At 31.2% G+C, this 12,725-nt stretch overlaps 3 protein-coding genes and 1 long non-coding RNA gene across 10 annotated transcripts; 1 reads left to right on the top strand and 3 right to left on the bottom strand.

Moving 5' to 3' along the window:
* Window positions 1-105: 105 nt before the first annotated feature.
* LOC126867143 (sodium-dependent phosphate transporter 2) lies at window positions 106-3,598 on the bottom strand. 6 transcript variants are annotated; one of them, XM_050621356.1, is made up of 8 exons: window positions 3,353-3,598; window positions 3,183-3,239; window positions 2,723-2,923; window positions 1,844-2,611; window positions 1,542-1,748; window positions 1,260-1,470; window positions 535-1,172; window positions 106-432 (listed from the first exon to the last, which is right to left on the bottom strand). In XM_050621356.1, the coding sequence occupies exons 4-8, from the start codon at window positions 2,045-2,047 to the stop codon at window positions 202-204; spliced, it is 1,491 nt and encodes a 496-aa protein (XP_050477313.1). In that variant the 5' UTR covers window positions 2,048-2,611; window positions 2,723-2,923; window positions 3,183-3,239; window positions 3,353-3,598; the 3' UTR covers window positions 106-201. The 6 variants fall into 6 exon arrangements, with proteins under 6 accessions (XP_050477313.1, XP_050477314.1, XP_050477315.1 ...); XM_050621357.1 differs by having other exon boundaries at window positions 2,723-2,919; XM_050621358.1 differs by having other exon boundaries at window positions 3,183-3,234.
* A 481-nt stretch (window positions 3,599-4,079) lies between these two features.
* Window positions 4,080-5,053, bottom strand: LOC126867169 (cytochrome b-c1 complex subunit 7-like). 2 transcript variants are annotated; one of them, XM_050621411.1, is made up of 4 exons: window positions 4,880-5,053; window positions 4,709-4,786; window positions 4,370-4,536; window positions 4,080-4,271 (listed from the first exon to the last, which is right to left on the bottom strand). In XM_050621411.1, the coding sequence occupies exons 1-4, from the start codon at window positions 4,914-4,916 to the stop codon at window positions 4,194-4,196; spliced, it is 360 nt and encodes a 119-aa protein (XP_050477368.1). In that variant the 5' UTR covers window positions 4,917-5,053; the 3' UTR covers window positions 4,080-4,193. The 2 variants fall into 2 exon arrangements, with proteins under 2 accessions (XP_050477368.1, XP_050477369.1); XM_050621412.1 differs by having other exon boundaries at window positions 4,739-4,786; window positions 4,880-5,047.
* Window positions 5,054-6,204: 1,151 nt separating this feature from the next.
* LOC126867138 (polyadenylate-binding protein 1) lies at window positions 6,205-9,386 on the top strand. The gene is made up of 4 exons (XM_050621348.1): window positions 6,205-6,730; window positions 7,286-7,596; window positions 7,676-8,621; window positions 8,704-9,386. Exons 1-4 carry the CDS (start codon window positions 6,538-6,540, stop codon window positions 9,144-9,146), a joined length of 1,893 nt encoding a protein of 630 aa, XP_050477305.1. The 5' UTR covers window positions 6,205-6,537; the 3' UTR covers window positions 9,147-9,386.
* LOC126867177 (uncharacterized) lies at window positions 9,203-12,522 on the bottom strand. Its single transcript, XR_007690166.1, has 2 exons — window positions 11,515-12,522; window positions 9,203-11,422 (listed from the first exon to the last, which is right to left on the bottom strand). It is a non-coding gene; the product is annotated as an uncharacterized LOC126867177 (long non-coding RNA).
* Between the last annotated feature and the right edge of the window lie 203 nt (window positions 12,523-12,725).

Raw genomic sequence — 12,725 nt, 5'->3', positions numbered from 1 at the left:
TTTATATTGATTTAACAGTACTTTAATTGTTATATTACTTATCATTTTAACTATAAAATTATATAATTGAATACATAATACATTTATAGATAAAGAATAACTAAGTCAATTTATATTTGATCTTTATTTTTGCATAAATTATTGACAACAGTAGCATTGGATGGTTTTCACTAAAATGGATTAGTTGCCTTGGCATTAAAGTCACAAACTAATTATTTCCTTAAAGATAGCCATACATCCTGCAGACAAGCAACCAGCCACTGGCACTGTAATTAACCATGCAAATGCAATATTACGAAATAACTTCCACGAAACTCCCTCACCACCTCGCGAAGCCCATCCCACACAGACAACAGATCCCACTTTACAATGAGTTGTTGACACAGGTAAACCAGCCTTACTTGCCAACAAAACTGTTACTGCTGCTCCTACCTATAATTTATATTTAATAATATGTATTTATGTAATAAATGTTACAATGAACATTATTTTTTTCTTAGGTATTATAATTTTTCATTTCTAAAATGTGTATACCTCTATAGTAAATCCAGTAGTTGGTGTAATCCGTGCTAAATCTTGTCCTAAAGTTTGTATTACTCTACGTCCCCATACCCAAAGACCAGTTGATATTCCTAAACCACCATAAAGTAATATAAGCAGTGGGGTTTCTGCTTCTTGCTTAGCTGATCCCTCTGCATACACAGCCCAGAGTGCAATAAGTGGACCAATTGCATTACTGACATCATTACCACCATGAGCAAAACTGCCAAATGCTGCAGTTAATACTTGCAAGAAAGCAAAGAGTTGAGATACTTCTGGTGGTTCTTCGTTTTTTCTTTCAATTTCAGTTTGAGCTCCTTCAATGTCTGATCCTGCTACCATTAAGAGAGGGCTGGCACTGCTATTGCCACGTAATTTTGGCGCTGCTTCTTTTGCATTACCATTATTATTACTGCTACTTGGAGCTTCAGAAATAACAGATAATGCTGTTGTTTCTTTTTTATCACAGGTACCAAACTTAGTTGTTGTTTTTTTGTTGCTACTTAATGAAAGTAATATCCTTTTCCTTTGCCATGGTACAACAAATAAATAAACAATTGCAGCTGAAAATAAGCCACAACCTAATGCAACAAGTACACTACCCCACCATGGCACTCGATCTAACATCAAAACTAAAACAGACATTAATGAAATGACATCAATTTTCCCTGAAATAAAACAAAATCAATCATTGCAACACAAATACAATATTTATTTACGTTTAGGTCCATCATGTGCAACTGATATAATATTAATAGCAATAGTAAGTCCATATGCTAATGGGAGAATATAAAGACCTTGTTCTAAAGGCTTACTAGATTGAAGTACTGATTTTCTTAGAACCCAAAATATAGCACCTGATACAATTCCGCTAAGTACAGGGCTTGCAAACCAAGATGCTGCTATGTTTGCAAGAGCTACCCACTTGACCTACAAATATGCTTATTACATCCTGGAATATTGTTTATTTATTTTTAAACTAACATAATAATTTTACTAACCCCTGCAGTACCTTTACACACAAGTGAGAAACCAACTGTAGCACCAACAATGGAATGTGTTCCAGAAATAGGTAATCGCAATGCTGTTGCTAGTATTAACCAGATACCAGATCCAGCTAAACTAGATAATGCTCCTACCATTAGTTCTTTTTCATGGCCTTCGTACAATGTCACATTTAGTATACCTTTCCTCATAGTATCAGAAACCTAAAGTAAGCATCAATTAATATATTTTAAACAAAATAGTGTAACATAAACACAATAGTGATAGAGTTTGTAAAATATATAAATTTTGAAAATACTTTATAGCCAATGAGTACAGCTCCAGCAATTTCAAAGATTGTTGCCAAAATGCAAGCTTGGAATATTGTAAGTACTCCTGCACCAACACTTGTTCCAAAACTATTTGCAACATCATTAGCTCCGATTCCAAATGCCAAAATAAAGGCCACTATGAATCCAACCACTACTATCCATATCAAATTCTCATCGTATGGTATGCTCATTTTTAATTACTTTAATGACTATTTCCTTTGAGCTATTGATATATAGATATTTTTACTTCTATACATTTGTCAGTAGATCATTGTGTTAGAATGTTCTCCTGTCATATTATTTGTAGATAATACATTGTTGAATAAGAGAACATGGATCAAGGAAGAGCTTCCAGTTTTATCTGTTATGCATTTACACATAAATACTTATAGTTCAGAATATATTTCTCCATTTATATTTAAATTCCTATACATGTGTAGATATATATACATACATATATATATGTATATATATATTTAATAACTTTATTTTGCTTTTAAAACAATCAATTTTATAACTTTGTACACATAGCAGAGGTAGTATTTTGGCGCAGCACCTGATATATATAGCATTGTTTTTTCTTCATACAACAATGTATAATTAGAATGCTTTTAACAGCATCAAAAGAGTTATTGTGCAAACTCTTTAAATTTTTTACTTTGTATTAAGTATAAAATATTGTGATCAATTTTATGGGGATTCATTATCAGTGTTTTCCTTCCTTGAAAATACACTGATCGCTGTTCATCCGGCATCTGTAATTAACCGAAATATATATATTTGACATAATATTCATATACGTCTTAACTTTCCTACATTAACATATAAAAGTTCTTAAAAGCAATGCAACTATTTTATTTTATTACCTTTGTTCACACATTATAATTATCCTAAAATGAATTTTAAACAATGAGGTACTTCACATCCACAAAGCGAATTTAATTATCGTAGTAAAACGTTTTGTCAATTTTCTCACGCTCGACTTTGAAGGGGTGGCGTTACTCTTTCACTTTTCATATAACAGCACTTGATATCTCGATTAGAATTCACAATCCTAACAGAACTGACTTAAACAGATATTATTGTTTCTCTCCATGCGTGTACAATGGAAAATGTAAAAACTTATTATCTCGTTACAAAAAGGGTATGTGTACGAAATGCAACGAAAATTCGAAGACTACGTACTACTTTTACGAACACTAGTTACGAACACTATTAAGTTCATAAAAGAAAAAGAGAGTAAATAATTGGAATAAGAGAAATCTTCGATCGTGCGTTATATTAAATTTGTATATAACAATTTTTTAAGTTGTGATTTCCAATTACCATTCTTTGTATTATCCCTTATATGATGTTCCGTGTGGTTTTCACTTTAAAGCTTTCCTTTTAAGAATTGTGTAAAAGATATGCATCGTATGTAATGAAAACAGAAAAAAATTACTTGAAAATTTGCTAAGAAAAAAAAAGAAAAAACGGAAATAGATTTTTTTACTCACAAAACTTAAATTACTTTGTATAAATCTTTGGTAATTGGGGATGCCGCTCAGATCCGCGTGGGGGTGAAATATTGATCCGCCATTTGCCCGCGAAACTCTTATAAGTATAATGCGAAAATTATTTACTGCATCGCAATTCTGTCGTCTTTTATATATAAATCGATAAAAAAATTGATTCTATTCCTCACATTTACAAGCCCGTGAAGGCTTCTCTTTAATGTCATCGCGCTCATTAACAATGTATGTATTACGCACTAACTATGCGGCATAGATTCGTGGGGGAATGATGACTAAGTCATTGCATAAAGGGCGTTAAATGAGTTCCAATTAATGCGGACATAACTAGCAATAATCACTTCCTCTTAAATATATCATTAAACAAAATAGTCACCCACCTAAATCTTCATTAATTTTAAACGTTAATCCTGATATTTAATTTCTTTTAACTGCTAATATTTCAATGACTTCCATTATCCTAATATTTTAAATTACTAATTTTACACTTGTTTTAGTTAACTAATTTTTAATTTAGTAACTAATTTTACATTTGTACGATATGAAAATATAAATGAAAAATAATTAAAGAAAAATGTTTTAAATGAATCATATATATAGAATAATTTATTTACTTTAATATTTAACAATGAAACATATATAACATATAAAAAAATACTATCAATTATGTAACATTTCTCACATCGTAATAACTATATTTGAAACAATGGAATTTAAGTGCCTAAAGATAGTTTATTTAATATCTGTATGCTATATACACAAACCAATATCTTGAAATTACAATTTAAGTGTAAGATGAATATATTTATTACTACATTATTATAATTTACTCTGCATCCCATTTTGCTCTCTCTGCTCGTTCTCTTCTTACTTCCTCTACATAGGGTGTAAGGTATTCTACATCCTATTTTGTAACAAATAAAGTAATTAATTGTTCCAAATACAAAATAATCACAAAAATATTTAACATGTAAATAGATTCTTTGAATAATATTAAGTTACCTCTTCCCATTTAGTCCATTGTTCTTTTGGTAAAATCTTATGTTCAACATCTAACTGTGTGGCTCTGATAATTCGGAAATTACGTTCTTCTACTAAATGAGGCGGTAATCGCCGTAATGCTTCTAATACAACTTCATCCTCCCACAAAAGGTCATCTTTATATAAACCTAAATTTATATAAAATTAAACATTTAGAATGTACACTTTTATGTAAATTCTATTAAATTATTTAAACTAGCATTCCACATTTCATATTATAAAGTAATAAAATATCTCATCTGAAAGATATATTCATATAATAATTATTACACGAATATATATAATACAAGTAATACATACATAAAAAAATAATATATGAATATTTCATACCATACTTATTAAATCCACTAGCATTATATGCCCATTTTTGTATGTTTGCTATAAAACACGACATACATATAGATATATAATTATATAAGAGTATAGCACTTTTCTAATGTACAAAATTTTATAAATTATAAATTTACTCACGATATTTTTGTATTATGTATCTAACCAGACTAGCCATATTAGACCTTTTACGTACTTAATGCTAAATTGCTCACACTTGCAGTTTCCAACTGCTAACGTTCGTGCTTACTCTCACTACAATAAAGTGTATAGTGTATAGTTACTCAGCATCAGTATATCATCTCAATGAATTATCTGAAGTACTTTTAATGTAGTATACAAGTTATTTTATGTTTGTGCAATTGTATAAATTATCATATTTTAGGAAAATTATAATATAAATAAAGGTATAGTTGTGAGCTGTATAAAATATCAATTTATTCATCATCATTCAGAGATACATATGTATTTAAAATAAAATGTAAAATTTGGTACATTTGGATGTTTTAAAAAATGTTAAAAATTGATATTTTTATATAAGAAATTTTATATGTATTATGATAATTATTTCGTTTATAAAAGTAAGAAAATATATTTTATTTATGTGGTATAAGACAGATATGGGTACAATCGTATAAACAGGTCCAGACACTTGCTAGGGAAAACCGTCCGTCTTTTGAGTCGAACAAAATCAACATGAAGGACTAAGAAAAATATATTTCTATGAGACAGACAGAAACCAGTAGAATGTCTATCTCTGCTTGAGACATTCATAGTATCTCTGTATATGTATGTATGTGTCACGCATGCGCAGAATAAGACCTTTTCTTAGCCTCCATCTTGATTTTTATGGACTCAAAAGAGTTAATGGGGTTTATTAATATTTTCGGTATAGGAGTGTCAGTCCTGTTTATATGACAATCGTCACGATTGTACACAACAACCGTACTTTTGGTATAGGAGTGTCCAGTCTTGTTCATATGACCACAGGTATGTACACGTGATTTTTGCTAGGGGAAAGCATCTATCAAGTGAAACCGAAAATGTTAACATGACGACGGTTTCAGAAATCGCTTCGTGCATGTGTGACATATATATATACATAGGTATTGTAAACATATCGAGCGAAACGCTTTCTGAAACTGACGCCATATTAATTTTTTGGCTTCACTCGGTGGATGCTTTCATCCATAGTACTATAAACTACTTATATAAATCATATAAATTATATAGTAAATTATATGATCTAACTGCCCGGGTCCAGGCTTACGGTCATACAAACATAAACGATTTATATGACTGCTGTGCCTAGACTATCCCAGACTTGTCTTTGATCATACTAGGAACATTTGAAAACAACCTAGATTTGAATGTAGATGGCAGTGCAATTCACGAGAGGGACTACTTTTACAAGCGTGCAAATGCGTTGTATGGTTACTATATAATCGTGAATAGAACTACTTCCGCCGCCTCTTCCTCTGAAAGAGTAGAGATGTGAGGTTGTGTCTCCTTTTGAACAAAATAGGTCACACAACCCACTTCCATTCGTGAAATAACTCTTCTATAAAAAAAAAAACCAAAAAAAATATAAAAATTACAAAAATATACACAAAAAAATCGAAAAACCGTAGCTGAAAACCGCGAAACGTAAGTAAAGTGTGGAAAAAAATAGTAATCAATTGCATTACGAAGGACAACGTGGTCGGAAGAGCGCAAGCCATATTGAAGGAACAAGAGATACCAAAAATCAGAGAAATTTTTCAACTTAAGCAGCTGCACGACGAGGGAATAATATTATAATGAATCCTGGAGCTCCAAATTACCCCATGGCCTCACTTTACGTGGGTGACTTGCATAGTGATATCACGGAGGCGATGCTTTTCGAGAAGTTTTCCTCGGCTGGGCCCGTACTCTCGATACGCGTCTGTCGTGATATGATTACTCGACGTTCGCTCGGTTACGCTTATGTTAACTTCCAACAGCCTGCTGATGGTGAGTATGATCATATTTATTTATTTCAATATCTTTTTTTACTCGGATATCTTACATTTTTTCAAGATACATCATCCTTTATTACATCATTTGTCCGTGCTTGACACGTGTTTCGAATCATACGATACCACCATATTGAAACCTACTTCGAACAAAGTAGTAGCAGTTGATTGGATTGAGTCATGCCTTATTTTTTCTATTACTTTTTTTTCGTTTTGAGGAAAGGTTTTGGGATATCGGATATTTTGATACAAATCTGCTAGTCCTAACAATAATAGGTTTTAATATGTGATATTTATTATGTATATATCTGCGATCGTAATTTAAATAAAAAATTAATTTATTAATATGTTTGTATTATTGGGATACTTTATGAATTATTTTTATATGTAACATGTAGATCGTTTGTAATTTTTTACGAAATGATTGGACATTTCTTTAAATTTTTAGTTCACAATTATATAATTAAAAAAAACAACAATTTGGTCATTGTTACGAAATTTAATGTAGATTTTTAATAATAATAGCAAATAAATAAGTTTTTGCTCATTTTAGCGGAACGTGCTCTAGATACCATGAACTTTGACATGATAAAGGGGCGGCCAATTCGTATCATGTGGTCTCAACGTGATCCTTCTCTTCGAAAATCTGGTGTTGGAAATGTCTTTATTAAAAATTTAGATAAAAACATAGACAATAAAGCAATGTATGATACGTTCTCTGCTTTTGGTAACATACTTAGTTGCAAAGTAGCTCAAGATGAATCTGGCGTTTCTAAAGGTTATGGTTTTGTGCATTTTGAGACGGAGGAAGCAGCAAATAAATCCATTGATAGAGTTAATGGCATGTTGCTTAATGGAAAAAAGGTAATATTTTTCTTATTATTATTCTTTACTTATTTAATCTTTTTTAAAATAATCTTCATAGTATCTTTTCAATGTGCAGGTATATGTTGGTAAATTTATACCCCGTAAAGAACGCGAGAAGGAATTAGGAGAGAAAGCTAAGCTTTTCACCAATGTTTATGTAAAGAATTTTGGGGAAGATATGACAGACGACAAACTTAAAGATATGTTTGAAAAATATGGGACCATCACCAGTCATAAAGTAATGATTAAAGATGACGGAAAATCTCGAGGTTTCGGTTTTGTTGCTTTTGAGGATCCTGACGCAGCTGAACAAGCTGTACTTGAATTAAATGGAAAAGAGGTCGCTGAAGGAAAGTGTATGTACGTCGGACGGGCACAAAAGAAGGCAGAGCGTCAGCAAGAACTTAAGAGGAAGTTCGAGCAATTGAAATTAGAACGTTTAAATCGTTATCAAGGTGTAAATCTATACGTAAAGAATTTGGACGATAGTATAGATGACGAGCGGTTGCGCAAAGAATTTGCACCGTTCGGAACTATTACCTCTGCGAAAGTTATGATGGAAGAAGGTCGCAGCAAAGGCTTTGGATTTGTCTGTTTTTCCGCTCCTGAAGAAGCTACAAAAGCTGTAACAGAGATGAACGGTCGCATAATAGTTACTAAACCATTATATGTTGCTCTGGCTCAGCGTAAAGAAGATCGTAAAGCACATCTTGCTTCTCAATACATGCAACGTTTAGCAAACATGCGTATGCAGCAAATGGGTCAAATATTCCAGCCTGGTGGTGCCGGAAATTATTTCGTTCCCACTATTCCACAGCCGCAAAGATTCTATGGACCTGCACAGATGGCCCAAATTCGTACAACTCCCCGGTGGCCAGCGCAACCTAATCAAGTACGACCCAATGCACAAACTGGAAGTTCAGGTTTTGCTACGATGCAAGGTCCATTTAGGGCTGCACCGCGTGCTCCTACTGCACAACCTGGTGCTATGCGAAGTACATTGTCTGCTCGACCTATCACAGGTAATGAAGGTTAAATTTTTATAAAATTTATTTTCGAAATTTCAATTATAAAAACTTCAACTTATTTTATTTGTTCTTTTAGGTCAACAAACGGTTGGTGGTGCAAATATGCAAAATCGTTCCATGGCTGGCCCAGCAGTCGGAGTTACAGCTCAAAGCCGTCCGTCAAATTACAAATACACTTCAAACATGCGCAATCCTCCACAAGCAATGGCAATTCCTGCTCCTACTCCTGTTCAACAAGCCGTTCATATTCAAGGCCAAGAACCACTAACTGCCTCAATGTTGGCAGCTGCTCCACCGCAAGAGCAGAAACAAATGTTGGGAGAGCGTCTCTTCCCATTGATTCAATGTATGTATCCGCAACTTACTGGAAAGATCACTGGAATGTTGTTGGAGATCGACAATTCAGAGCTCCTGCACATGTTGGAGCATAATGAATCGCTGAAAGCCAAGGTTGAAGAGGCCGTAGCTGTATTGCAAGCTCATCAGGCCAAACAGGCTGTGGCTTCTAAAAAAGAGTAAACATCTTAATTAAGGTATTATTTTATTCTTCTTTAATCGTTCGTAACATTGTTCAGTTTTTCTTACTCATTCTGCGATTATCCTTGGTTTAATCAAATTTTTTCTGAAGCTTTATGGTGGCTTAAGGATTATTACATGCAAGAATGACAGGAACAAATTGTTATTCAAAACTAATAATTGGTCATGAAAGGGTTTTTCATCAAGTTTTATGATAATAAATTTTCCTTTAAAAGTATCAAATGAGTTCATTCTTTCCCTGATCCTTATTTTGATTTAAATGTTTTTTTTTTTAATTATTATTAAGATATTTGTATTCTTACTTTCATATGACACATGTAATGAAAGTATAGAAAATAAATTATTTGAAGAGTTTGAACTGCAATTTGGCCTTTATTGATTACATTGATTAGAATTATGTGTTAATATTTGTTGCCTTTTCTTTTTGTAATAAACTGGTATAAAGTATCAAATAGTTTAATAACACAATTTAAAAAATGTGCGTTTTTATTAACCTATACTTTGTATGCAAGTTATATAAATTTAGAACTATCGGGATAACTTATTTTATAGATCATTCTTTGTCAGAAATTGTATAAGTTATGAATAAATAAAGTATATAAATTTTGTTTTATTATCCACGTTATTTTGGCACATGTTTTAATATTAACAATTAATGATAACATTATCAATATCTGGGATTATGTGTTGATATTAATCAAATAGCAGTAAGTATTTTCTAAATTATATATTTCTAAACTTCAATTATTTTTATAAAAATTACACAAAGTACGATCAGTGATCTTGGTAATTAAGTGTAATAAGTAAGAACATAAAAGAGACAGGAACTTATATTTATATCTGTAAAATTCGCACGAATTATTGAAATATAAATAAAAATAATTAGTAGACTGTAGATTTTTCCGCATTTATAGAAAATGTAACATTTAAAAAAATGCACATAATGTACAAAAATATCCAAAGTATAGTATTTATTACAATATTCAGTGAATGAAATAAATTTCTACTTAGATTCCACTTGTTTAATTAGATTTGTAAGAATACTAATTAGTATAAAAATCTGTAATCTAATAATGAGAATATAATGCTGTAATAACTGATAGTAGTATATATAGTGATCATAAGAAATGCTTATTAGATACAGTGTGTCTTACGAACTCTCTTCACCTGAAATATTTATTTTACGAGTAAAACGAAGAAATTATCTGAAGAAAAATTAAAAACACATCCGTATTTTTCAAACTCAATTTTTTTCAAAACGAGGTGTCGGATAAAAAAATCTATTCTAGGTTCAATCTCTAATCGGTTGACCACGTTACGCTGTACAATAAAATTTAATATACTTTCAAACTATTTTTTCATTTATTACCAAATCCAAATCTAAACCGGCATTATTCAATTATTTCAAATAACGAATTATTCTAACTATTTTATTACGTTCATTGTAGAAACTTTTTTCATGTCGCAAGATTATTTGCAATTAATCTCCTAATTATAAGAAATTATAAGCAAATATGTTGTTGGTACAGGCTTTTGACGAGACCTACACGCAGTATGTTCTTCTATACTTCTTAATTAAATATATGTTTGGCTCTTGGGTATTTCTGGTCGTTGAATATTTTTTTTTTAATTATGATGGTGAGTTTAGTGCCTTTTGTCTCAAAAGTCCTGTACCTTGATTTGTATACTATTGTCAAGGAGATCGGTGACCTGGAGATTCAGATGAATTCCTATGTGGTCTACCTAGGTATTTTGTATTAATTTTCAAGATTTCTTTTCCCATTTAAAAATTACATAACTTGTTTTTTTATTCAATATCTTTAAATTTTTGAGAGAAGAGATTCATTATAAATAAATAAATATACATATGTACTAAATATTTTTTATTCCGATAACACATACAATAATAACCTATATGTGTGAGGACCTCGTGGTCCCCGCAGGTTCCTGGACCACAGGTTAAGAATCGCTGGTTTAGAGTAATGTTGGCAATCTTAAATAATAATATCGATTGTTTGACCGCTTCTTCAAGTTGTTTTAGGAAATACAATGTTGCTAATTGCTGATCCATAAAAAATTCCAAATTTCTTCAATTTAGTTACGTAGCTAACTTCTTCAAGTTAATTATTTGTTTTCATAGAAATAGAACCGAAATTCTTCAATAATATAAATAGCCTTGCATCTATTGACTTTTACGACGTACTACAAAGAACAGACAACAGAGAAAGTATCCTTTCCTCCATTTCAGGTCAGCGCTACTAAAAATAAAGAACATCTGTTTTATTTCAAGAGTAGCTTGTTTTTATTGAAATCCATAAAGTATTCCGTAAAGCATGGTCATTTCGTAAACCTTATATATAATAAGCGTATTATAAACGCATCCTGATATCTGGTCTTCGAAATTTTATACGCTAGCAAAGGAGAAGGCATAGTTTACGACATTCTCAAGTGACTTCGCTATCTCTTCCTAGAACCAGAGATAAAGGAACCGAGGTAATCGCTGCGAGCGTTCGAAGCTTCGCATTTTCAGACGTCGCAATTATAAGACGTCGGGGCCCGTTGACTCACGCACTAAGCAGATAAGGACTTAATTTATAGCACCCTTAAGTGTTGACGCTTTCTCTATCCACAGGGTGACGAAGGCCAGGCAGCCATCCTAGGTGTTCGAACTTCACATTTTCTTACATTCTCAGATACAAAATTTTTTTTTATTTGATAGACTATTTACAATCAATTCTCATTGAGAATTATAAGCAAATTATTTTGGCATAGTACTGTAACTTGGATTATAAGAGTTTATAGTATGTTTGATTCTAGTTGAATCTAATGCATAAATCTAAATGATAGAAAATGGTAATTGATAATTATTATCAGTTAAAAAGATTAACTGCGATACTAAAGAAAAGTGGGATGAAATTCTAGGTAGATACCAGCTTATACGTAAAAGTATCAAAGAAATATATATGGTGCACATAATATCTCATCAAAGTTTAATTCTTTAAAATATTCTTTTCATAGTATTATGTCTCTGTATATGAGAATTAAGTTATTATTAAAAGATTACTTAAAATTGTTTCAAGATGGAGAAAACTTACTATGTTTTATTATGATAATGAGTAATAGCGATTAGATTTCATTTAAAAGTATGATTAGTTAGTTGAGTTAGAGCAGTTTCGATTTTTTTTATATTGAGTAGATCTAATATATAAGAATTCCTATTAAGCTTAAATATTATTATAATTAGTTTCAAATGCATGGTATATTTATAAAACAATTAAATTTGCTTAAAACTACGTTTGAACGTTATTGAAAGTTCTTAAAATAGTTACTTAATATTATGCATTATTATTAATATTATATGATTATTATTAATAATTTATCGTTTGCAACGCACATATAAATATTAGTAACAATTAGAAGCATATAATAGAAAATTATGACTTCTTAAATATACCGCTACTTAAACCTGGCCGATGATTGGTTCATTATCTAGAAATGGAGGGGGTACAAGAAGAGTCTGATTGGATGAACGAAGCATTTCGTGTTCAACTTCAACAAATA

This window comes from Bombus huntii, chromosome 6 (assembly GCF_024542735.1).
Source record: "Bombus huntii isolate Logan2020A chromosome 6, iyBomHunt1.1, whole genome shotgun sequence".
Classification (NCBI taxonomy): Eukaryota; Metazoa; Arthropoda; class Insecta; order Hymenoptera; family Apidae; genus Bombus; species Bombus huntii.
Note: the sequence above shows the minus strand (reverse complement) of the source record. Positions and strands in the feature narration are given on the sequence as shown.

Excerpts from the sequence above, each read along its gene's own strand:
- LOC126867143 (XM_050621355.1), bottom strand. The coding sequence starts at position 2,047 with ATGAGCATACCATACGATGAGAATTTGATATGGATAGTAGTGGTTGGA. Across the intron at positions 1,749-1,843 it reads CTGTACTCATTGGCTATAAA|GTTTCTGATACTATGAGGAA; the intron begins GTATTTTCAAAA and ends TGCTTACTTTAG. Across the intron at positions 1,173-1,259 it reads TGCACATGATGGACCTAAAC|TTTTGATGTTAGATCGAGTG; the intron begins GTAAATAAATAT and ends TGTCTGTTTTAG.
- LOC126867169 (XM_050621411.1), bottom strand. The coding sequence starts at position 4,916 with ATGGCTAGTCTGGTTAGATACATAATACAAAAATATC. Across the intron at positions 4,537-4,708 it reads TTCATATATTATTTTTTTAT|GTTTATATAAAGATGACCTT; the intron begins GTATGTATTACT and ends ATATAAATTTAG. Across the intron at positions 4,272-4,369 it reads AATGGACTAAATGGGAAGAG|GATGTAGAATACCTTACACC; the intron begins GTAACTTAATAT and ends GTTACAAAATAG.
- LOC126867138 (XM_050621348.1), top strand. The coding sequence starts at position 6,538 with ATGAATCCTGGAGCTCCAAATTACCCCATGGCCTCACTTTACGTGGGT. Across the intron at positions 6,731-7,285 it reads CTTCCAACAGCCTGCTGATG|CGGAACGTGCTCTAGATACC; the intron begins GTGAGTATGATC and ends TGCTCATTTTAG. Across the intron at positions 8,622-8,703 it reads GTCTGCTCGACCTATCACAG|GTCAACAAACGGTTGGTGGT; the intron begins GTAATGAAGGTT and ends TTGTTCTTTTAG.